The sequence below is a fragment of the Cololabis saira genome, chromosome 18 (genome assembly GCF_033807715.1).
Source record: "Cololabis saira isolate AMF1-May2022 chromosome 18, fColSai1.1, whole genome shotgun sequence".
NCBI classification, from domain to species: domain Eukaryota; kingdom Metazoa; phylum Chordata; class Actinopteri; order Beloniformes; family Belonidae; genus Cololabis; species Cololabis saira.
In genome coordinates this window covers 35,881,015-35,903,514 of record NC_084604.1, presented here as the reverse complement: position 1 = coordinate 35,903,514, position 22,500 = coordinate 35,881,015, and the positions used below count along the sequence as shown (strand labels likewise).

Here is a 22,500-nt window from a genome sequence, read left to right as displayed (position 1 = left end):
AAAAGAGCAGAAGCCAAAAAAACTCGGCAAGTACAAGTGCAACTTCTGCGGCCGGCTGTGCGCCAAGCCCAGCGTCCTGAAGAAGCACATCCGCTCGCACACGGGCGAGCGGCCGTATCCCTGCGAACCCTGCGGCTTCTCCTTCAAGACCAAGAGCAACCTTTACAAGCACCGGAAGTCCCACGCTCACGCCATCAAAGCCGGCCTCGTGCCGTTCTCCTCGGAGCTGGCCGTGCACCGGAGCGGAGACATGGACCACGCGTCGCCGGCGGGCGATGGGGCGGAGGCGCCGTCGGACGGAGAGCAGAGCACCGACACCGACGAGGAAGGTGTGGACGGCTCCACCATGCTGACGGACAAGGACAGCCCCATCCCCCAGATCTCCTTTGAAGCCGACAAACACTCAGGTATAGTTTCTTCTACTGTGACGATCGTGTCTTGATTCAGTTTTAGAGACCTGGACCGGTTGCTGTTTGTGTCTCTGCCTGTTCCCGTTTCTGTTTGTTCGTTTTCTCTCTTGCAGATTCCAAAGGCTTGTGTACCCGTTGTGTGTTTTCCTGTGTTTCTCTCATTTCAGACTTGCAGCGGATGCCACCCCTCAACCCTCCCACCCCCCTCCCTCTTACATATTTGTTCAAACTTGGTATTAACTAGGGGTGTAACAATATATCGTGCCTCGAAATTTCGCGATACAAAAACGTCACGAAACGTGTCGTGGAGGTGACAAAGTGTATCGCGATATTGGATTATTAATAATAATCTATTGTGTTTACTAGTAACGACCGCGCCTCGACCCGCGGACCAAAATCTGACTCCGCTCAGAAGAAACTAGTCCCGTTTTGAGCTCTGAACCTTTACTTATTTAAGGCTGGTTTAGAGTTAAGCCTTACCTTATTAAATTAAACCTTTTTAGTAGGATAAACACGGGACAACTTGTGCTGAGTTCCAGTGTACTTTAATGTCCCTCAACAGTGTAGGATTTTAGAACATCAACACAGCACCTAGTGCCGTACTGTGGCGTATCACTCCGCCCAATCTAAAACAGACTAATCACTACAGATAAACTGACTAGTGTCATTATAGTCCCTGATTTACATCAGAATATAAAGAATAGATTTATAAAATAATGAAATAACCTTCTTAACAAAAATAAATCTCCTCTTACACTTATAAGGTGAACATGAATCAATCTTTTTTATGATGTAAAATTGTATGTATTTATTTACTTTTATTTATTTATTTAATTTTAGTTGATACATTTCTGACAAAGAAAAAAGTCAAATCATACATGAGAGAAACTATTCAGTTTGTGTTTAAATATTTGTACTTGTATGAAACTGAAGATGCATAATGCAAACCTGACATTTACTTTTAGTTCAGTTTGTGGAAAATGGTTGGCCAGTTATAAAGCATTACAAACTGTAACAATAGGGCAAATGCACAGTATTGTTTTGTATTTTGTGTCTTTCAAATAAAAGACCATTTATTCCAGTCATATGTTCCTCATTCAAGGTTTTTAAAAAAAATACTGCTATAATATCGTATCGTATCGTTATCGTGACCTCAATATCGTGTATCGTACCGTATCGTGAGATTAGTGTATCGTTACACCCCTAGTATTAACCATTAATACATACGCAGACAAGGGGAACAAACAAACAACTGTGACAATCAAGAATAAAATATCCTCAAATGTAGCTTAACCCGTTCCCCCCGACAGCTGTATGCAGCAGTTCATGCGTGGAAAACGTTACTCAAGAGCTGTCAGGGTATTTTCTTTCAACTGTTTCTCAAACAAGAAGCTCTAAAGCCAAAATGTCAAAACTCCACGAACTTCAAAACACAAATGCAACAAAGATGGCACCCCCAACACGAGCAACACCCGCAACAAAACGCAACCAGGTCCATGTTCTCCAGCCCAACGTAGTGGGTATCATATGAAACTATAAAAGCTACACTTTCAGATGATACTGAACATAATCTTTTCTGGGCCGACCACTTCATGCTGATCTCAAAACAAACCGAAAGCCAAAATTCACATTCCACAGCCAGCACATCAGATTGTTCATCACACACTACGTCAGCAAATCCCAAAACTATTCCGACCAAAAGCAGTATATTTTATTTCCTTAACGTTTCGTTGTCATTTTACTCCATAGACACCGTTCTTCTACCAAAATCCACGGTTTAATCCTTCATAGTAGTGAGTGAAACTGCTTCATATCAGGCCGACATTTACATGTTGCGAGCTTTCAAACGAGATATTATACTTGAACTAGACTTCATCCATCAGGCCGTTGGGCATAAACTCTGGAGCGCTGCAGCTCATAGAGCGAGATGCACCGAGAGGACCGCTTAGAGCGCAGTTAATTTTGGATGGAGATTTTACATTTATGAAATCATGTATCATCAAATTATCAAAGTATTTTATAGCCATATTCCCTTCAAAAAGGGTAAAAAAACACATTTGGCACAGTAGGCTATCGGTATCCAAGTGCCCAAATAGAGAGTCCGCCTGGTACCATCCACACTAAAACCTTTATAAAATCTATGTGCGTGAAGCTATTCTCATGTAACTTGGTACAGTTGTAGTCAAGGAGTTGCTGAATCCAGGATGTGGTGTCTTTATAATTATATGCATTTCTATAATGGTGTTTTCCACTGTGAAAACTAAAAAAAAATTAGACGAGAATAAAAATCTCATTTTTTTCCTATGGTTTATCACAATTTGCTCAGGCATGTAAACATTCACCTTTTTTCTGACACTGAAAATGCATGCTGTGAGTTCTTAGCTATCCATTGAGACCAAGATTATGCATATTGTCTTTATAATTGTGGAGATATTGTTGATTCAATAAGCCTGTTTAGGCAAAATTCACCTCCTGGGGGTTTCACTTGGTTGCATGCCAAAACATATAGGCCCACAGGCATCATTTCTTGACCTTTTGGCTAAAAGATTCATCATTTTTGATTTAAAATGAGTTGTTTGTCATAGTTCATGCCTCTCTGTCCCGTTATAGGTGGTGTGGAACCAGCATATGCAGACTCAGCTGAAGAACTCCCTATGGGATCAATGAAAGTGCCTATCCTCATCTTTCCCAAGTCCGGGGGAATCCCTCCGACGGGGCTGGAGTGCCCCCCCTTTCACGACATTAAGGGGTCGCACCACATGTTGGCATCACAAGCTGGTGGAAGGTCGCAATCGCTGGACGACTCCCCCACCATCAGGCAGCGACTGGCCCTGAGGCTAAACGAGAAGAAGGGGCAGGACTCGGACCCCGGCATGTCCCAGTCCCTGAACCTCCTCAGTCCGCACAGCAAAGGCAGCACAGACTCGGGATACTTCTCCCCCTTCGACAGTGCAGAGCTGCAGATCGGCACGCCAAACGCCAACGTCAAGACGTACGAGGAGATTATGTTCGGTCGGACCTGGTACAACCGACCCAACTCCCGGTCGAGGCAGCCCATCACCGTAGGGATGGCCATGGCCGACCCCAACAGCCTGGTGAGTCTGAAGCAGCCCGGGCCGATTCCGGACATGGGGAAGATCGCCGAAGACCACATCTCGTATCGAGGGAACCAAGGGATCTGCGGAGATGCCAAGCAGTACCCGACCGGCCCGTGCCAGAGCAGCACGGGACTCCTGGAGCCGCCGTCGGACTCGGGGCCTCTTTTCAGAAGCAACTCCATGCCGACTCCGTCCCCTCCGAACCTCAGCGCCCCTCAAGGGATCCGGGGGAGCGTCTCCTTCGATAACATGGTGGCGCCGGACGACGTGTTCTACCCACCTGGCCACCCCCGGCTCAAACGGCAGAGCGCGTTCGAGCATTCGGCCAACGAAGCCCACGTTGGGGAAGCTTGCGAGGGCTATGGACACGTGCCCAAGGGTTTGGCGTCGTCTATGGGCGTTAAGGTCGCCGAGCGCGGCCCGGGGGGCCCGGAACACCTCGGCTACGGCACATACGGTACTAAAGTGAGCCTGTCGGAGATAGCGACGAGGAAGAGGAGGAAAGAGAAGAGCGTCGGGGACGACGAGGACAGCCCCGGGAACTGTGACAGTAGCTGTAGCGGCTCGGTGGAGATGCTGGGGGACTACGAGTTGAAGCACGGTAGCTTCGACGGGTCCAGGGCCACTCCCACGGGGAAGGGCTCCCTCCACAGCGCTCACAGCCAGTCCGATAGCTTTGAGACCTGCACCAGCATGTGCTCCGAGGACCTGTACCCGGACGCCGAGGGCAGGAAGGCGGTAGGGAACGTCATATCGGTCATCCAGCACACCAACTCGCTCAGCCGTCCCAACTCCTTCGAGAAGTCGGAGTCCTTCGAGCAGCCGGGGTACCAGCCCTCGGACAAGGCTCCGTCCAGCCAGTACTCGGAGCAGTCCGACACGGACATCTTCGAGGATGCCCTGAGTCCCGAGTCCGCCCTCCTGAGGACGGAGAGCATGGAGCAGCAGCTGCAGAGCGACAGCGACCTGGCCTCCCTGTCGTCGTCCTCCGCCGCGCCTTCCCCCGGCCAGCCTTTCCACAAACTGGTCCGCCAGCCCAACATCCAGGTTCCCGAAATCCGGGTGACGGAGGAGCCGGACAAGCCCGAGAAGGACGCCGACGCGCCGGCGGCCAAGGAGCCGGAGAAGCCGCAGCACGTGGAGGAGTTCCAGCTGCCCCAGCGCAGCGACACGCTTTCCCAGATGCCCACGGAGAAGCTCCCGCCCAAGAAGAAGAGGCTGCGCCTCGCGGACATGGAGCACTCGTCAGGAGAATCCAGCTTCGAGTCAACCTGCACCAGCCTCTCTCGCAGTCCCAGTCAGGAGAGCAACCTGTCCCATTCCTCGTCCCTTTCCATGTCCTTCGACAGAGATGAAGGCCTCAAGTCCGTCTCGCCAACAAAGCAGGTACCCGCTTCAACAATCACCGCACTTGTGCTCCAATAGTACTCACTGATGTCCAATCGTAGTGGGATTTGGGCTACGATCCGTTACCTGCACAGACTAGAACAGCCAGGAGTGTAAAGTTGCCTTCGTCACCGGAAATTATGACTAAATATCGTCGTCAACGAACCTTTTATCACCTGAGGAAAACGAGACTGAGCGCAACGAAAAATGCCGATCATGTGACGATAACGATAATTAAATATATAATGCAATATCGTCGACGAATAAAAACGAGACTAAAATGTAGATTACAAAATAAAAACTCTGCTAAAATGTGTCGAAATGTAACGAAACAATACGAGATGAGAAGAAGAAGAGACCATCTTTGGATACACTTTCCTAAAAAGAAAACCCAATGTGTCGTTGAAAAAGAAAAAGACGGGGAGAAATGCGGAAAAATAAATATGTTGTAAACTCAAATTAGAGTCTTCTGTATCAGAATCAGAATCAGAAAAGGGTTTATTGCCACAGTTTGTTTGTTAAGTTTGTTAACACACACAAGGAATTTGTTGTGGTGATTGGTGCAACACAATACAAATATAAAAACAAATATATAAGAGATAAAATAAAATGTATAAACAATAAAATAAAATGTATAAACAGAAATGTACAATATGAGGTTTTAAAGTGCCGGATATGAGTCTGTACAAAAAGTGACTTAGGATGACTTAGGACAGATAAAATGTATTAACAGAAATGTACAAATGAGGTTTTTAAAGTGGAATGAATGTATTTTTGAGTCTATAAGGTAACAATAATTGAATAAGATAACCTTGTTTGAATTGTAAAATGGGTTTGGCTAAATACAATCTTTGAGTAAAACTAGACTAAAATGGTCCTGGACAATTCTGACTAAAATAAGACTAAAATGCTCAGACTTTTAGTCGACTGAAACTTGACACGACAAAAAGGAGTATGAACGTGACTAAAACTAATAAAAACTAAGATGATAGCTTGACTCAAAGACTAGACTAAAACTACTATTGTAACAGGCTGACAAAAACAAGACTGCAGGAGAGGATGTTTTTGGTCTGAGTGAGCGTTTAGGTGGAATTATTTCAAGGTTTCATACAGCACTGCAACACGATCCTAAAAATAAATATTTTGAGAATAAAAAAAGTGGGAACTTGAACTGAATATAAGAATTAGTGAAAACGAATTAGGATTAAAGCTGCCTGTCTGGTCATGAAGTAACAAAGAGTTCAAACTGGAGGGAATTTGACTGGAAGATCAAAAATAGATATTTCAGAAATCCAGCTATAACATCTAAATATGGAACCTCAGAACTATGTTGGAGGGACTGTGGCCACCGAGGAGACCTCTCACATATACTGCAGGCGTACTGGAAAGATATTAAAAGGGAAATCGAACATATTTTGATGATAAAACAAAAATTTGATCCAAAGTTATTGATTTTGGGCATAAAAAAAACGTCTTTAATGAGGACACTACTTTTTTACGGAAGAGTATAAGGGCCATGCAGGAAAAAAAATATTTGAGAAGAGGAAGATTTTTTTTTACAATACAATACAATTTCGAGAATACAGTCGAAATTTCGAGAAAAAAGTATAATTTCGAGAAAGAAGTCGAAAAGTTGAGAAAAAGTCGAAATGTTGAGAAAAAAGTCCAAATTTCATGAATATAGTTGAAATTTTTTCTCAACATTTCGACTTTTTTCTTGAAATTGTACTTTTTTCTCGACATTTCGACTTTTTTCTCAAAATTGTACTTCAACATTAATCTCACCATTCTGACTTTTTTCTCAACATTTCGACTTTTTTCTCGAAATTGTACTTCAAAATTAATCTCGACATTTCAACTTTTTTCTCGACATTTCGACATTTTTCTCTAAGTGCATAATGAAAAAAAAATCTTCCTCCTCTAAAATAGTATTTAGATTTTTCTCCTGCCTGGGCCTAATACTCTTCCGTACTTTTAGTAGGTGGATGTAACATGTCAAAATGACATCCAAGCAAAAGCCAAGAGAGACTTCCAACGGCATATTGCATTGAAACAAGATGATCAGTGTTATTTACTCGACTTGTCTGATGTTACAGCACCCGTAAGAAACTAAATATTCCTAAACAATGTTTTTTTTCCGTGGGTTCCAGGAGGACTCTGGATCGAAGGCGTCGGAGTTCCTGACCGTCCCCGGCAGCGGTTATTCCAGCCACCACCAGCAGCGGGAGATGCGGAGGTCTTCGTCGGAGCAGGCGCCCTGCACGCTGCCCACCGAGCTGCCGGAGATGCGCAGCAAATCCTTCGACTACGGCAGCCTGCCCTCCAGCAGGCAGGGGGAGCTCTACTCCAGCGCCTCGGCCAAGAAGGAGCGCCGGCGGGGATATCTGGTCCGACAGGTAACGAAACAGCTATAACATCTAAATATGGAACTTCAGAACTATGTTGGAGGGACTGTGGCCACCGAGGAGACCTCTCACATATACTGCAGGCGTACTGGGAAGATATTAAAAGGGAAATCGAACATATTTTGATGATAAAACTAAAACTTGATCCAAAGTTATTGATTTTGGGCATCAAAAAAAATCGTCTTTATTGAGGACACTACTTTTTTACGGAAGAGTATTTCGTGAATAAAGTCGAAATTTCGCGAATAACAATAACAAAATTTCAACTATATTTACGAAATTTTGACTTTTTTCTCAACATTTCGACTTTTTTCTCGGAAATTGTACTTCAACATTAATCTCGACATTTCAACTTTTTTCTCAACATTTGAACTTTTTTCTCGACATTTCAACTTTTTTTCTCTTTTTTCTTACTTTTTTACGAAAGAGTATCAGGGCCATGCAGGAAAAGAAATATTTGAGAGGAGGGAAATGTTTTTTTATTGTGCACTTCGAGAAAAAAGTCAAAATGTCGAGAAAAAAGTTGAAATTTCGTGAATAAAGTCAAAATTTCGAGAATAACGTTGAAATTTCAACTATATTCACGAAATTTTGACTTTTTTCTCAACATTTCGACTTTTTTCTCGAAATTATACTTCAGCTTCGTGGCATTTTTCAACTAAAATAAAAAGGAGTACTTGTCCTTCACTTTGGTGTTTTTCACCAATCAGACGACCAATCAGACGACCAGTCAGAACCGACTTGGCCGAGAAGGAAGAGCCTCAGACAGAAACCAATGAAATGCACCATTATTAGTTTAACCACGTCCGATATAGTGATTGGGAGCAGGTGTAGAACCTGTGATAGTGTGAACAGGATATCTGTTGACAAAACAAGGTAATTTAACTCTCTATGAATACTACAAATGTATAAAAGTGACTCTTTACCATTTAATAGCAGATGTAGGGTTGGTTTAACTCCGGCATGTTCCTTTAACCCTGTATGACCTACCATAGAACAAGTGCCTAAGCATATTTTTTCATGCTATACTGCCATTTTATGGAGTATCTTTATTTGTTATGCATCAAAACAACCCATAGAAGCTAATCTTTAATAATCTGTATGTTACAAATCCATACTAATTAAATACATTGCTAAAAAGTGCAAATAACTACCAAAAGAATGTACAGGACTGTCTCAGAAAATTAGAATATTGTGATAAAGTTCTTTATTTTCTGTAATGCAATTAAAAAAACAAAAATGTCATACATTCTGGATTCATTACAAATCAACTGAAATATTGCAAGCCTTTTATTATTTTAATATTGCTGATTATGGCTTACAGTTTAAGATTAAGATTCCCAGAATATTCAAATTTTTTGAGATAGGATATTTGAGTTTTTCTTAAGCTGTAAACCATGATCAGCAATATTAAAATAATAAAAGGCTTGCAATATTTCAGTTGATTTGTAATTAATCCAGAATGTATGACATTTTTGTTTTTGTAATTGCATTACAGAAAATCACAATATTCTAATTTTCTGAGACAGTCCTGTAAATCTTTTTTTTTTTTTTAATTTTGCAGATATTTTTCTAAATACAGAAATCCCACAGCTACATGCAGATACCTCAAAACGGATAAAAGTAACACAGAAGCCTTTCAGACCTCAGGAAATCTATCTGGAATGAATTCATACTTTAGTTTTTGAGATATATAATTTAATATATTGTGTTTAGATATCGCCCCTTATCCGGCGCTGAAATCAGCTCCAAAACGTCCTCACAGTAAACCGTTCCATAATGTGTGTGTGTGGGCTTGTATAGTGAGTGTGTAGTGCATGTACGGTGTGTGTGTGTGTGTGTGTGTGTGTTGTCGCAAGTAATCTTTCGTGAAACAGTCGCGGGAAGAAAAATAAAAACCTGATGAAACGCTCACAATGTGTCAAGAAATGTCACCGTAGGACGTGCTGTAAACACGTACCGGATCTATAAATAACGCGTGATTTGCTTGCTGGCCTAACAGCAGCAAAGAAGATAATTGCAGTAAGATGGAAACCAACACACACGCTTAACATCTCACATTGGTATTTGACTTTTTTGATATTATCTATCTGGAAATATCTACAGCCTGAATCCATAATGCAAAACAACAAAATATTTTATTTTGGTTTATGGCAGCAGATCAAATTAAAGTCAAACTTGAAAGATGTATTTAAGATTGATATAGACTACCTTGTTGCAGCTATCCTTGTCCAGTTTTTGGTATTATTATGTTTTGCCTTTGTTTTATTTTGTCCTTTTTTTTATTTTATTGTTGTATTATCTTTTTTTTCTGTTTTCCTTATTATTAATTATTAATTGTTTTCATCGAATGCTAAGGTCCGAGGGGGGGGTTTGGAAGGGGGGAAAATATGTGTATAATATTTGTTTGACATCATTGTGGATGCCACCGTTTATAATTAAAAAAAAGAAATATAAATAAAAACATTTGATCACAAAAAAAAAAATAACGCGCAATGTCAATCATGAAGTTTTCTGCAATTTTACTGGATTATTATGGGATTTTTTCCAAACGATTTAATGGATTAAAACTCTGGGACACTAAATGCAGGATATGGAAGTGAAACTCCTCCTGTTTAACATGCAAAAAGAATTATTGCTCTGTTTTATTTGGTTGTAATTGTACATTTTGAAAAGCAAGGCAAGTTTATTTGTATAGCACAATTCAACACAAGGTAATTCAAAGTGCTTTACATCAACATTAAAAGCGGCAAGACACAATTAAACAGTAAATAACAAATAAAATGATAAGAAAAGAGGTAAAATAATAAAAAGCACAAGTTGTTAAAAAGTAAGGGCAGTAGATCCAGCAGGTACAACTCATTCTTACAATGGCAAGAATTACGTTTCTATACGATCAAAACGTACAAAGACCGGGTCAAATACAGTATTACAAAAGTAATCTGTGCCGATTCGTGAGGTTAATCAGACCAATTTGACAATTCTACGTCACAATGCCTGCATTCAGGGCTTATCCATCACTTGTGTAACCTTGCGCAAAAAAGTATTTAATTTAAGAGCACGTTAAAAATAACAAATAAAATGAAATAAAATGATAAGAAAAGAGGTAAAATAATAAAAATCAATACAGGACTGTCTCAGAAAATTACAATATTGTGATAAAGTTCTTTATTTTCTGTAATGCAATTAAAAAAAACAAAAATGTCATACATTCTGGATTCATTACAAATCAACTGAAATATTGCAACCGTTTATTATTTTAATATTGCTGATTATGGCTTACAGTTTGAGATTAAGATTCCCAGAATATTCAAATTTTTTTAAATAGGATATTTGAGTTTTCTTAAGCTGTAAGCCATGATCAGTAATATTAAAATAATAAAAGGCTTGTAATATTTCAGTTGATTTGTAATAAATCCAGAATGTTTGACATTTTTGTTTTTGTAATTTCATTACAGAAAATCACAATATTCTAATTTTCTGAGACAGTCCTGTATGCAAACGGGAGCGCCGGCGCTCCGGCCGGTCTTAAAGGGTTAAGGATGGTGAGAATCACAGAATCCAGCAGTAACTGAGCCCTTCTGCTTGGACGTCTGTGCACTTGACAGGCATCGCTGAGTGTTTATCCAGAGGCCGTCCTGCAGGAGCCAGGCGGAGCGCAAGTGTCAATCAAACAGGAGAGTCTGGAGCTCGGGACGTGGCCGAGCCCGACGGGGTCCCCCCACGGCGGCACCGACGTGGTCAGCAGAGCCAAGAGAGCTGGTAAGACTCCAGTTACTCGGGATGTAATTTTGTTTAATTTTCCGTCAATTAACACCCAGTTTGTTGTGCTTTTTCCAAACCCGAAACTGTAAATACTGTATTCAAAACACCGTATCATGGCAACCGGCTTTGGCAAACGTCTCCACACACTGAAGGAGGAAGGATGAAGTGTGTGAAACACATTATAACACAAAGCGTCTGTGACATCACTCCAGGGTTTTCTGAAGACTGCTTTTCAAGCCTCTTCTTCGTTTCTCTGAGAGGAACAATCTAGACCCGGCCCGGTCGGCAGTACTCGAGTTGTAAAAAAAAAATCAGGGGGGATGGTGGATTTTATCATATGGGGACAGATAATTTGTGCTGATTACAAATAATATAATATATTACAAATAATAGCAGTGACCAAAACACCTGCAGATATACTGCAGGAATGACATAGCAGCAGTTAAATGCAGCCTTCTGTAAGCTTTAAATATCCACTGGGCTTACATCAAATACATCAAAACACAACCATAAAAAACACTTTTCTGAACTTATCAATATGACTCTGTCCTTCACAGGATAAGTAAAATGGATCACTGCAAAAACTCAAAATCTTAACAAGAATATTTGTCTTATTTGTAGTTAAAATGTCTCATTTTAGTAAAAAAATCTCATTACACTTAAAACAAGACTCATCACTGGAAAAAAAACTACAATTTTCACCTGTTTCAAGTAAATTTTCACTTGAAATAAGTAGAAAAATCTGCCAGTGGAACAAGATTGTTTTGCTTGTAATAAGAAGATAAATCTTGTCCCACTGCCAGATTTTCCTAATTATTTCAAGTGAAAATTTACTTGAAACAGGTGAAAATTGTCAAATAAGTTATTTTTCTGGTGTTATTTTTCTGGTGATGACTCTAATTGTTGAAATAGCAGTAAAACCACATTCATTGATGAAATGACATAAGGGATGGAAAGGGGGGATGGCAGTTTTACAGGGGGGATGATTTGGACCGTTTTTATTTCAGGGGGGGATGCCGTCCCCCCTCATCCCCCCTCATCCCCCCTCAACTCCTGTACTGCCGGTCGGTCCAGGAGCGTTAGATTGTGGTCTGGTTAGTCAGTGGTGTCCCTTTTCCACCATACCGGTTCCAGGGCTGGTTCTGGTTCACAACTGGTTAAACTTGCGAACCAGCTGAGAACCGGTTTGTTTTTCCACAGCTCGGGTGCTAAAGGGAGCCACGTCTAGGGATGAGAATTGATACGATTTTTACCATTCCAATTCCATTTTCTATTCAGTTCTTTATCGATTCGCTTATTGATTCTCATTTGGGGAAAAAAGGACAACAATGAGGCAAATGGTGCTGATATGATAGGCAGTGTTCGCTAGTTAAATAGTTACCAGCAGTATTATTAGCCATGCTAACGTTGCTGCTGCTGCTGGGTTGAGAATTACTGATGTTGGTCCGGAGCGGATCTAAAACACGACATTCATTAATTGTTATTGCTGCTGTGTGCACAAATGTTTTTGCATGTTGGTAGTATTTCCTCCCTTTGATGAAATCTTGGCACTTGGCAAGTATTTCAAGTTGTCTTGTTGTCTTTTTTACTAAAATGTTACCGGACTGTCGAGCGTTTGATCACCTCGGCGCCATGTTTACTATTGACTGCTGACTTATGCAAAAAAGAGAATCGTTTGTAAAATTTCCAAACGATTCCAAGGAATTGAAACACTGCCCATCCCTAGCCACGTCATTACGTCTCTGCAAACGTCAGTGACATTGCTGCGTTTGCGTGAAAGTTGCAGCAACAACAAGGTATCTGCTCTAACAGGACTTGGTCCACGTAGCGCCTCCGTGGACACATCTCTAAAAGACAGGTTGTCTCCTCCTCCCATGATGCTTTGCTGCGTCCAGATTCATTCTTATTTGAAAATGTCTCCGTCTCCCAGTCTTGCTATTATCGTTGGTCTTAATAACTCCGCCCCCTCCGCTTACGTAAGCGGTTCTTTCCTCTTAGACCAGCAAAGAGTTGGTGCTACCTTGGAACCGGTTCTTTGTCAGTGGAAACAGAAAGTCCGGTTCCAAACTGGACCAGAACCAGAACCAGCCCTGGAACCGGTTTGGTGGAAAAGGGGTATTAGAAGGATCCCAAAACTGGCAGCGGCCCTTTTATTTTCAGTTTTTTTAACCAAACTGTAAATGTTTTGGGTTTTTTGGTTGCAAAGTTGGACATAAGCAGGTTTTTGGAACCAGCCCTCCAGTCGTCGGTTCAAAAACGTTTATAAAGGTTTATAAGATCTGATGTTTCCGTGCAGGTGGATCTCACCACCACCAGCACCTCCACCACCAGAGCATCAGTGAAGACAGCCTCCAAGACGAACCGCCCTATGGAAGGTCAGACAATAAAGGGTTTTCTGATTCAAACCCAACGTGTACTGAGGTGTAATGTCTCTCAAGTAGTTATCATTTATATATAATAAGAAAACTGACATCCCAACTGTCTTGGTTGATAGGTCCCAGCTGGCTCGCCTCCAGGCCCAGGGCTCCTCGTCTGAGGGGGAGTATCCAGGCCACGAGGCCATGAACAAGGACTTAATCCAGCAGTACCAAAGTGGCCCCCCCTTCATTTCCATCTCGCAGCCGGGTCTGTTTTGGAGCCAGGATTCGGAGCAGACGCCCAGACAGCAGCCGAGCCTCCAGACTCAACACCAACTCCAGAAACTGCACAGCAGACCACCTGGCCACCTACCCGCACACTCGCCTCTGAAGCAAATCCACAATCCACAACCGTATGCTGAGAAGTCAGAAAACCCGAGCTCCCTTGTTTATAGTTCGTCTCTCTCGTCTCGCGGCTCTCCTCTGTCTCAGCAGCAGAATGTAGGCATGGCCTCCTCAAAGCTCCCGCTGCCCAGCTCCAATCCCTCCCAGCCTGCCTTCGCCACCCAGGGCTCCCTAGGCGCCCTGCCAGGTTGCCTGGTACCCGTACGGATCCAGACCCATGTGCCATTGTTCGGTAGCGCTATGTACACAAGTGTTAGCCACCTGATAGCTTCCCATCGTCATGGAGCGACGGGTTTGAGCCTAGACGACGCCGATGGAGGTCACGCTTCACATCAAGCTGGTGCCGCAAGCATCGGCAAGCCGCCCGGAGGGGTCGTCGGGGGCATGAGTGGGACGGGGTTCAACTTATCGCTCCTCCTGGGACAGACGCTCTGGAAGAGCGGCGATTCGCCGTCGGAGCAACACGTGAACACGGGGATTCCCCTGTCGCTAACGTCCGGCACCATTTCCACCACGGACGCCTCGGGATCCGGCGCTGGGGGCGGCGGCAAGCGCATGCTCTCTCCGGCCAGCTCGCTCGAGCTCTTCATCGAGACCAAGCAGCAGAAGAGGGTGAAGGAGGAGAGGATGTACGGGCAGATCGTCAAGGAGATGAGTGCGGTGGAGCTGAGTGGAACCGAAGGCGGCACCAACCCTGAAAAGCTCAAGGGTCCGAAGTCCCGTTTGCAACACGAAAGCTCCATGGACGATTCTGAGAAGATGTCCTCCTCGCCTCCACTGAGCGATTTCCCGTCCGCCGCGAAGATAGCCATCCCGGTCCGGTCCTCGGCGCCCCAGCCCTCCGATGTCCCACGGGCCGAGAGCTTCACGCCGCCTCTGCAGATAGTCACGGACCGTTCCCCGGTTTCTGGCGGCCGGGACTCCCCGGAGGAGCTGGACGTGGACGAGGTTTCCCCCGAGCGCAACTCCAGCCCGGAACCCATGCTGTCGTCCAACGGGGACTCGGGGACGGCGGTGGGTCTTCTCCTCAGAGACGCCCAGCAGTTCTTCCAGTTTCCAAGCCTGCGCACCATGACCAAGCTCAGCTGGTGCTTCAGGAACTACACCAAGCCCAACAGCAGCCAGGTCGCGTTGCGCGGCTCCGTCTACGCTTCGTGGTGCGTCAGCTCGTACAACCCCAACCCGCTCAACCTCAGCACCAAGGCGGCGCTGGCTCTGCTCAGGTCCAAACAGAGGACCAACACCGACCTGATGTACACCACGGCAGCCAAGTCCCCCCCCAGCTCCGGGAAGCTGGTCTCCTCCGTGGCCTGGAAGCTGCGGTTCGACCAGGTACGTCCTGAAGCCTCGGACGCGTCTACACGGGTGGACGAAGCAGTTTAACATCCCTCCCCTGATCTTTGTCTCCTTCCACCTCTGCAGTTGAAGCAGGAGTTGATGCCGGTGGAAGTGGGTCACTATGGGAGGAAGATGAAGGGGGTGGTGTCGTGGGACCGATCGAAGGACGAGCAGGTGGAGAAGGAGGTGTCCGTCAAGCAGGCCGCCGAGCCGACACGCATCAAGATCTTCGAAGGCGGGTACGTCCAACTTCATTAAACCATTAAGGCATGGCTGCAGAAACAAACTATTAAATCTATTATCCAATACCTAAACTGAACATATACGCCGGTACCGAGACCAAGACCGGGTCCAGACTAGTGGAACGGATGGCGTATCCGTATTTTAGGCCCACGAGTCGTGATCTTCACCGAAGCCTGATGACTCAAACTACCACAACTTTGATTGATCTTCTCGGTAGCGTTGCAGGTCCTTCCACGAGTTTCCCACCACGATTATTGCTTCTTATTTCTGGATCTGGATAGAAAGCACTGATGAACATGTGTCGGGTCCAATTCTGACAAGATCTGCTCCGTTTGCTCCGTTGACATGTCTGTTGACATAAAACTGCAGGAAAGAGCCCAGGCTGCCATCTAGTGGTCGGTGGTGTAACTGCAGAGCAGCACATGCAACGTCAGGCTGCCACAACACAGGACCCGTACGCCGGGTTCAGAACTAGCCGCGGCGTAGAAACACAAACCAGGGTCAAGTTTTATTACATTTCCGTCTAATTGATCCTTTGTCAGCCTTCTGATTGGTCCCTGACTGACCAATCAGAAACATCCTCCTCCGTTGCTACATCCGGTTTATCCGGTTGGACCAAACAGCCGTCTCTCTCGTTCACATCAATGGAAAAATGCCTTGTATCAAAATTTAAATCACTGGATTACTTTTTTTAAACTTTGTATTAGTAAAAGGAACATTTGTAGTGTTGTGCAGCATATTTTTTATCACCCAAACTGGCAGAAATCTGATCCGTAGGCTACTTCCAAAACAAAGTCGACTCGGCAGCAGCTACAACCGCGAATGCGTTTATTTATTAATCTTAAAATGATTAGGCGATGTGTAAAAGTTGTAAAAGTGACACCAGCTATCCAGAGAGAATCACAGGAATACATTTCATCCCAAAACCAACGGTAAACTACGAAAAATGTGTTATTCATATCTATTTCTTTTCTAATTTCTTTGGTACAATAATTAGAAATAAAGTGACGTAAAATCCCTTTTTTACAACGGAAGTGGACGGAAGAGGCGACAGTTTTGTCCGACCTGGCAACGGGAGCAGGGCTTCACAAAGGGTCAATTCAGGTTTGGGTCTGTTGGACCCGGGTTCCTCCAGACTTCCTCCTGACCCGAGCCCCCCACCTCTGTATCTATGGGGGTTACAGGAGCCAGTTTGGCTACTGAGCCAGTAGGAATGGGCGATATTTTACCGTTCACGATAAACCGTACAAAAAAATTCCTCACGATAAGAATTTGTATCTCACGGTAAAAACGATAAATTCCCGTTGATGATGTTTTGGTATAAAGCTGATTTATGGTTCTGCGTTAAATCCACGCACAACGTACGTGAAGGAAGGAAGGAAGGAAGGAAGGAAGGAAGGAAGGAAGGAAGGAAGGAAGGAAGGAAGGAAGGAAGGAAGGAAGGAAGGAAGGAAGGAAGGAAGGAAGGAAGGAAGGAAGGATGGAAGGAAGGAAGGAAGGAAGGAAGGAAGGAAGGAAGGAAGGAAGGAAGGAAGGAAGGATGGAAGGAAGGAAGGAAGGAAAGAAGGAAGGAAGGAAGGAAGGAAGGAAGGAAGGAAGGGAGGAAAGAAGGAAGGAAGGAAGGAAGGAAGGAAGGAAGGATGGAAGGAAGGAAGGAAGGAAGGAAGGAAGGAAGGATGGAAGGAAGGAAGGAAGGAAGGAAGGAAGGAAGGAAGGAAGGAAGGAAGGATGGAAGGAAGGAAGGAAGGAAGGAAAGAAGGAAGGAAGGAAGGAAGGAAGGAAGGAAGGAAGGAAGGAAGGGAGGAAAGAAGGAAGGAAGGAAGGAAGGAAGGAAGGAAGGAAGGAAGGAAGGAAGGAAGGAAGGAAGGAAGGGAAAAAAAGGAAGGAAATGAGCCTGAAAGAAAGAAAGAAAGAAAGAAAGAAAGAAAGAAAGAAAGAAAGAAAGAAATGAGCCAGAAAGAAAGAAAGAAAGAAAGAAAGAAAGAAAGAAAGAAAGAAAGAAAGAAAGAAAGAAAGAAAGAAAGAAAGAAAGAAAGAAAGATAAATTCCCGTTGAGGACATTTTTGTGTAACAAACATGGTGGATCTGAGAGCGAGACAGATTTATAGTTACAAAGGTGGAGTTGAATTGGTATTTTTTTTATCGTCATTTTTATCGTTATCAGGATAAATGCCAGAAATTATCATGATACATTTTTTAGTCCATACCGCCCATCCCTATGAGCCAGCCCAGGTCCTGGCCCTGGTCCTGGTCCAGGGCCAGGTCCCGGCTTCCCCGTCATTCAAGCCGCAGCAAACAGAAGAAGAACGTCAGACACTTAAACTCCCTCAGATCTCCGGGAGACTCCCGGTAATCAGACGGCGGTTAGTTTTAATCCTCACAGCTGGATGTTTAATAGAAATGACCAGCGGCGACCCGCATGTGACCCGTAACAACATCCGTCTCATCAGCTACTCAGGGAAATCTTCTTAAGGCATTTTAAGAAAGGAAAAGAAGAGACTTATTCTTTGACACTCTATTCTTTGGGCTTAATCTGTGCTGGAACCGGGCCGAGAACCGGGCCGCCAGCCCGGGCCTGGTAAGCCCATCACGGCCCAGCGGCCCGAGCCGCATCGCTGTAATTGGACGTCCACTTTCATGGTTCTGGCTCGCGCGTTTATGGCCGATGTGAAGTGGGATCCGTCGCTTGTTAGTCGGCTCTGAAGGGCTTCTTTAAAACATCATCTGTATTTATTAGTCGCCGAGAGGAGGCAGCTCGGTCCGTCCGACTGGACCTCTTAATTACATGTTTTATTCTACTTTTAACCACGTTATGAGCAAACGTTTTGAGGGGTTTATTTAGTTGACTGCTGGCGGACGTAGATGTCCAGACTGAAGTTTTTCAGTTACTAAAAACAAGGCAGAGAAGCAGTGGCGTCAATTCAGTGGAAGCTAAGGTATGGCAAGGTTACGAGTCACAGAACTTAACTAGAGTATCAATCAACACGTCCAGCAAATACTCATCACAGAAGTCTATGTAGCTTATCTGTGTGGTCAAGAAAATGTGAACTTTTTCAAATGCAGTCTCACTCACTGCAAAAACTCAAAAAAAAGGAATATTTGTCTTATTTTAGTTAAAATGTCTAATTTTTAGTCAAAAAATCTCATTACACTTAAAACAAGAGTCATCACCAGAAAAATAACTTGTTATTTCACCATGTTCACCTGTTTCAAGTAAATTTTCACTTGAAATAAGTAGAAAAATCTGCCAGTGGGACAAGATTTATCTTCTTATTACAAGCAAAAAAATCTTGTTCCACTGGCAGATTTTTCCACTTATTTTAAGTGAAAATCTACTTGAAACAGGTGAAAATTGTTGTTTTTGAGTCTTGTCTTAAATGTAATGAGATTTATTTTGACTAGAAATTAGACATTTTAACTAGAAATAAGACAAATATTCTTGTTAAGATATTCAGTTTTTGCAGTGTATAATAACTAGTGAAATCGATCATGTTGTTCTGATTTGCATTTATTATTCTATATGTATTAAGTAATAGAATAATCAATACAAATAGACACAGAGTAATTCCATAAATGTATTAAAAAAACAAACATTTACATTTTCCCTTGAAGCCAAGGTGTGGCGGCTGCCGTACCTTGCCATACTGAATTGACGCACCTGCAGAAAAGGTCTGGAGAGACGGGACGAGACGGACGAGAATTAGAAACAACGGTCAAATTTACAAATATGTCACCTTGTCCGAATACTTCTGAGTCCCTGAAGAGGAGGTTTTCCGTTTAAAAGACTAAAATAATTTTTTTTAAAGAAACCTCTTAAATTAAATCAGAATTGTGGCAGGGTGGAGAGGCGGATGGGACACAGGTGCGCGTGTCCCATCAACCTCTCCACCCTGCCACAAGAATATTTTATATTTTGACCACCGTTACGAGGAGTGTGAGCTAGGGTTGCCACCTTTCAGAAATAGAAATAAGGGACACCCGATTTCAGCAGCGCAGGAGCCAAAAAAAAGCCCCAAAACTTCTAAACTGCATAAAAAAGTGTTTATTTTATATGAAAAAACAAAATGCTTTGATTTAAAGTTTAAAGTGCTTTAATAGCATTGAACTTGCATGACTGTACAGACAGCCAACCATACTAGCAACTGAAATATCCTCCTATTCTATGTATGTCCACATCAGCCCAGATGTATAATATACATACAGGTGAAGAATATGGTGTAAAAGTTAATTTATTTCAATAATTCAACTAGAATATGGTGTAAAAGTTAATTTATTTCAATAATTCAACTAGAATATGGTGTAAAAGTTAATTTATTTCAATAATTCAACTAGAATATGGTGTAAAAGTTAATTTATTTCAATAATTCAACTAGAATATGGTGTAAAAGTTAATTTATTTCAATCATTCAACTAGAATATGGTGTAAAAGTTAATTTATTTCAATAATTCAACTAGAATATGGTGTAAAAGTTAATTTATTTCAATCATTCAACTAGAATATGGTGTAAAAGTTAATTTATTTCAATCATTCAACTAGAATATGGTGTAAAAGTTAATTTATTTCAATCATTCAACTAGAATATGGTGTAAAAGTTAATTTATTTCAATCATTCAACTAGAATATGGTGTAAAAGTTAACTTATTTCAATAATTCAACTAGAATATGGTGTAAAAGTTAATGAAAATACGGTACAAATCGTGTCCCGTATTAGTTCAATACGGGACGCAACATTTTTTTCTCAAATAAAGGACAATTCCGTATTTTACGGGACGGGTGGCAACCCTAGTGAGCCGAGTCCTCCGGTCTGGACCTTCGAGGGAAATGACGGTCTCGAACACGGCCAGGAAGATGCTTTATCGTGTTTTATATTGTCTTGCAAGTTGTGTAAAGTTTATTTTCCTCCGAGGCCGCTTGAGTGAAGCCTGTAAAAGCAGGTTTACGCTGGAAGACTCGGCGTCCGGGGCCGTAAATCGGGGTTTTATAGGCTGCAGCACAGCAGAGGCCGGCCGACCAAGGTCGCCGACCGGAGGAGAAGGGAGAGAATATACCGTCACACACCAGACGACACTAAGTGCATAAAAGCTTATAAACGGGACGAAAACAGGACGGAGAGACAAAACTCTTAAAAAGAAAAACAGAAATCTTGTCAGAGCAGATCGATAGTGGGATTGTTTGAACATGAAGGCCTGGGCTCTGAAAGCGAACCAGCCCGACGGTCCTGCAGCGGCTGCTGCGGAGAAAACAGATTTAAAATAATCATCATAATTCATCTTCAGCAGCGGCCGCAGCTGTGTAAACGTCTCGGCTCGCGGCGGCGTTGCGAGGTATTTCCCCGCTCGCGCTGCAGCTGAAAGACAAATTTCCCCTCGCCGGAGCAGACGGATCGTTTGCTAGCAGATATTTGACCCCCCCGGCCCCCGGACCGCCCCCCCCCACACCGACACGTTGAGGCCTTGAAGCAGCCGCCGCCGCCTCCGGCCGCTGCAGACGGGACAGGAAACGGTGGGATCCACCGACCCGCCTCCGCCGCCTCCGCGCCAAGTCTGGTTCTCTGTCCGCCCCCCCGGCGCAGACCCGACCCCGCGGCCGAGCAACAAGCGGGACGGCCGGAGGGTTTGCGGTCGGGTGACGAGCGGTCGAGTCACGGCAGGAATGCTGCTCCGGTTCCTGTTTTAGCTTTAAGCAAATAGCGGTGGGACATGTTTGTGGGTTATTAGCGGGTCAACGAGACGGGATTTATTCCCCCCCCGAACATCCTGAGGCCAATGTTTTCAGACCTTTTTATGCTTAAAGAAGTCCAAAGGTTTGTTTTTTCCTCCAAGATATCAGTCGTTTCAAGACCCCCGTCTCCACGTCCGCCACGTATCGCCCGGCTCATACGGCTCTGGCCCCCGGGGGCCCGGCTGCAGGGTGGGACCCCCGGGAACTGTGACCTCGGGGGGGTTTCAAAGACAACCAGTAGATTAGCCATCAAGGAAAAGAAATGCATGCAGGATAAATCCTAATAGACCATCAAAAACACAGAAAGTTGATGAAATTATTCTCTCATTTACTGCAATTTTAAGCTTTTGGTTTTTACAGAAACCAAAAATTAAATAATGCAGGGTGTCTACAGGTTTGACCAAGACTTTTTAATGCAATTTTCAAACTAAATTTAAGACCAAAAAGGCAATTCACTCAAGAAATCCAGCACTGAGGTCGAGGTTGCCAGGTCTGACAGGTTCCAACCCAAACGCGATGTAAAACCCACCGAAATAATGAAAAACCAGCACAAATCATACATTCCTTAAATTAAAACCCAAATATCCCAATTATTAAATGCATTATAAATTTCAAGCTTCTCAACACCACTAAATAGCCCAAATAAAGTTCAGGCTCCAAACAAAAACTACAATTAAATTGAGTAGATTGAAGCAAATCAAATATCAATGAGTTTATTGTGTAAGTTTCTACTTTTCTCTGCCATAATAGAAAGTTTTTTTGTTAATATTTTCTCCTAAATATTTAGTAAAAACCAGGAAAAGCAGCGAATTTTATCAACCAGTCCTATATTTTTTAGCCCAAAGTCAAATGAAACACAGACGGAGGCTTTGTCAAGCAAGCGCGATTCTAACAACTGGTAAACAGATTTATTTTTAATAAACTATTCAATGCCATTTGATGCCGTAATTACAGCGTTTTTGTTAAGACTTTCTCCTAAATATTTAGTAAAAACCAGGAAAAGCAGCCCAAATATATATTTTTCAGCCAAATTTGGCTGAAACTTGCCCAACCTGGCAACACAGATTTAGACCCTCCACAGGAGATTCTCCTCAAAACAATGCATAAACTTTTTAATGATGTCTGGATACATTCCCTCTAAAATTAAACCCCTTGGATTGAGATTTGAGACAAATTAAGACATTTAAAGGCCTTATTTTAGCAAAAATGGAACAGGGCTTGGTCGTCTTGACGTCATCACTTGGCAGAGCCGCCATGTTGGAAGCTACCTTAGCTGCTCTTCAGACCTTATAAATGACATTTATGTATATGACGGTAAAGTATAACATCTGAGTATTAGTTTATATAGCTTAACTACACTTTTGTAACACC

The 22,500-nt window shown here is 43.3% G+C and overlaps 1 protein-coding gene across 2 annotated transcripts in view; it reads left to right on the top strand.

Moving 5' to 3' along the window:
- The window catches only part of hivep2a (HIVEP zinc finger 2a), a 124,839-nt gene that overhangs the window by 82,230 nt on the left and 20,109 nt on the right, over nt 1-22,500 (top strand). For both annotated transcript variants that reach the window (XM_061707086.1, XM_061707085.1), the window contains 7 exons: nt 1-407; nt 3,021-4,894; nt 7,045-7,290; nt 10,908-11,061; nt 13,361-13,439; nt 13,559-15,158; nt 15,249-15,403. The exon at nt 1-407 is cut by the window's left edge and continues 851 nt beyond it. In XM_061707086.1, the coding sequence (XP_061563070.1) occupies nt 1-407; nt 3,021-4,894; nt 7,045-7,290; nt 10,908-11,061; nt 13,361-13,439; nt 13,559-15,158; nt 15,249-15,403 (4,515 nt within the window). The remainder of the gene's footprint in view (nt 408-3,020; nt 4,895-7,044; nt 7,291-10,907; nt 11,062-13,360; nt 13,440-13,558; nt 15,159-15,248; nt 15,404-22,500) is intronic.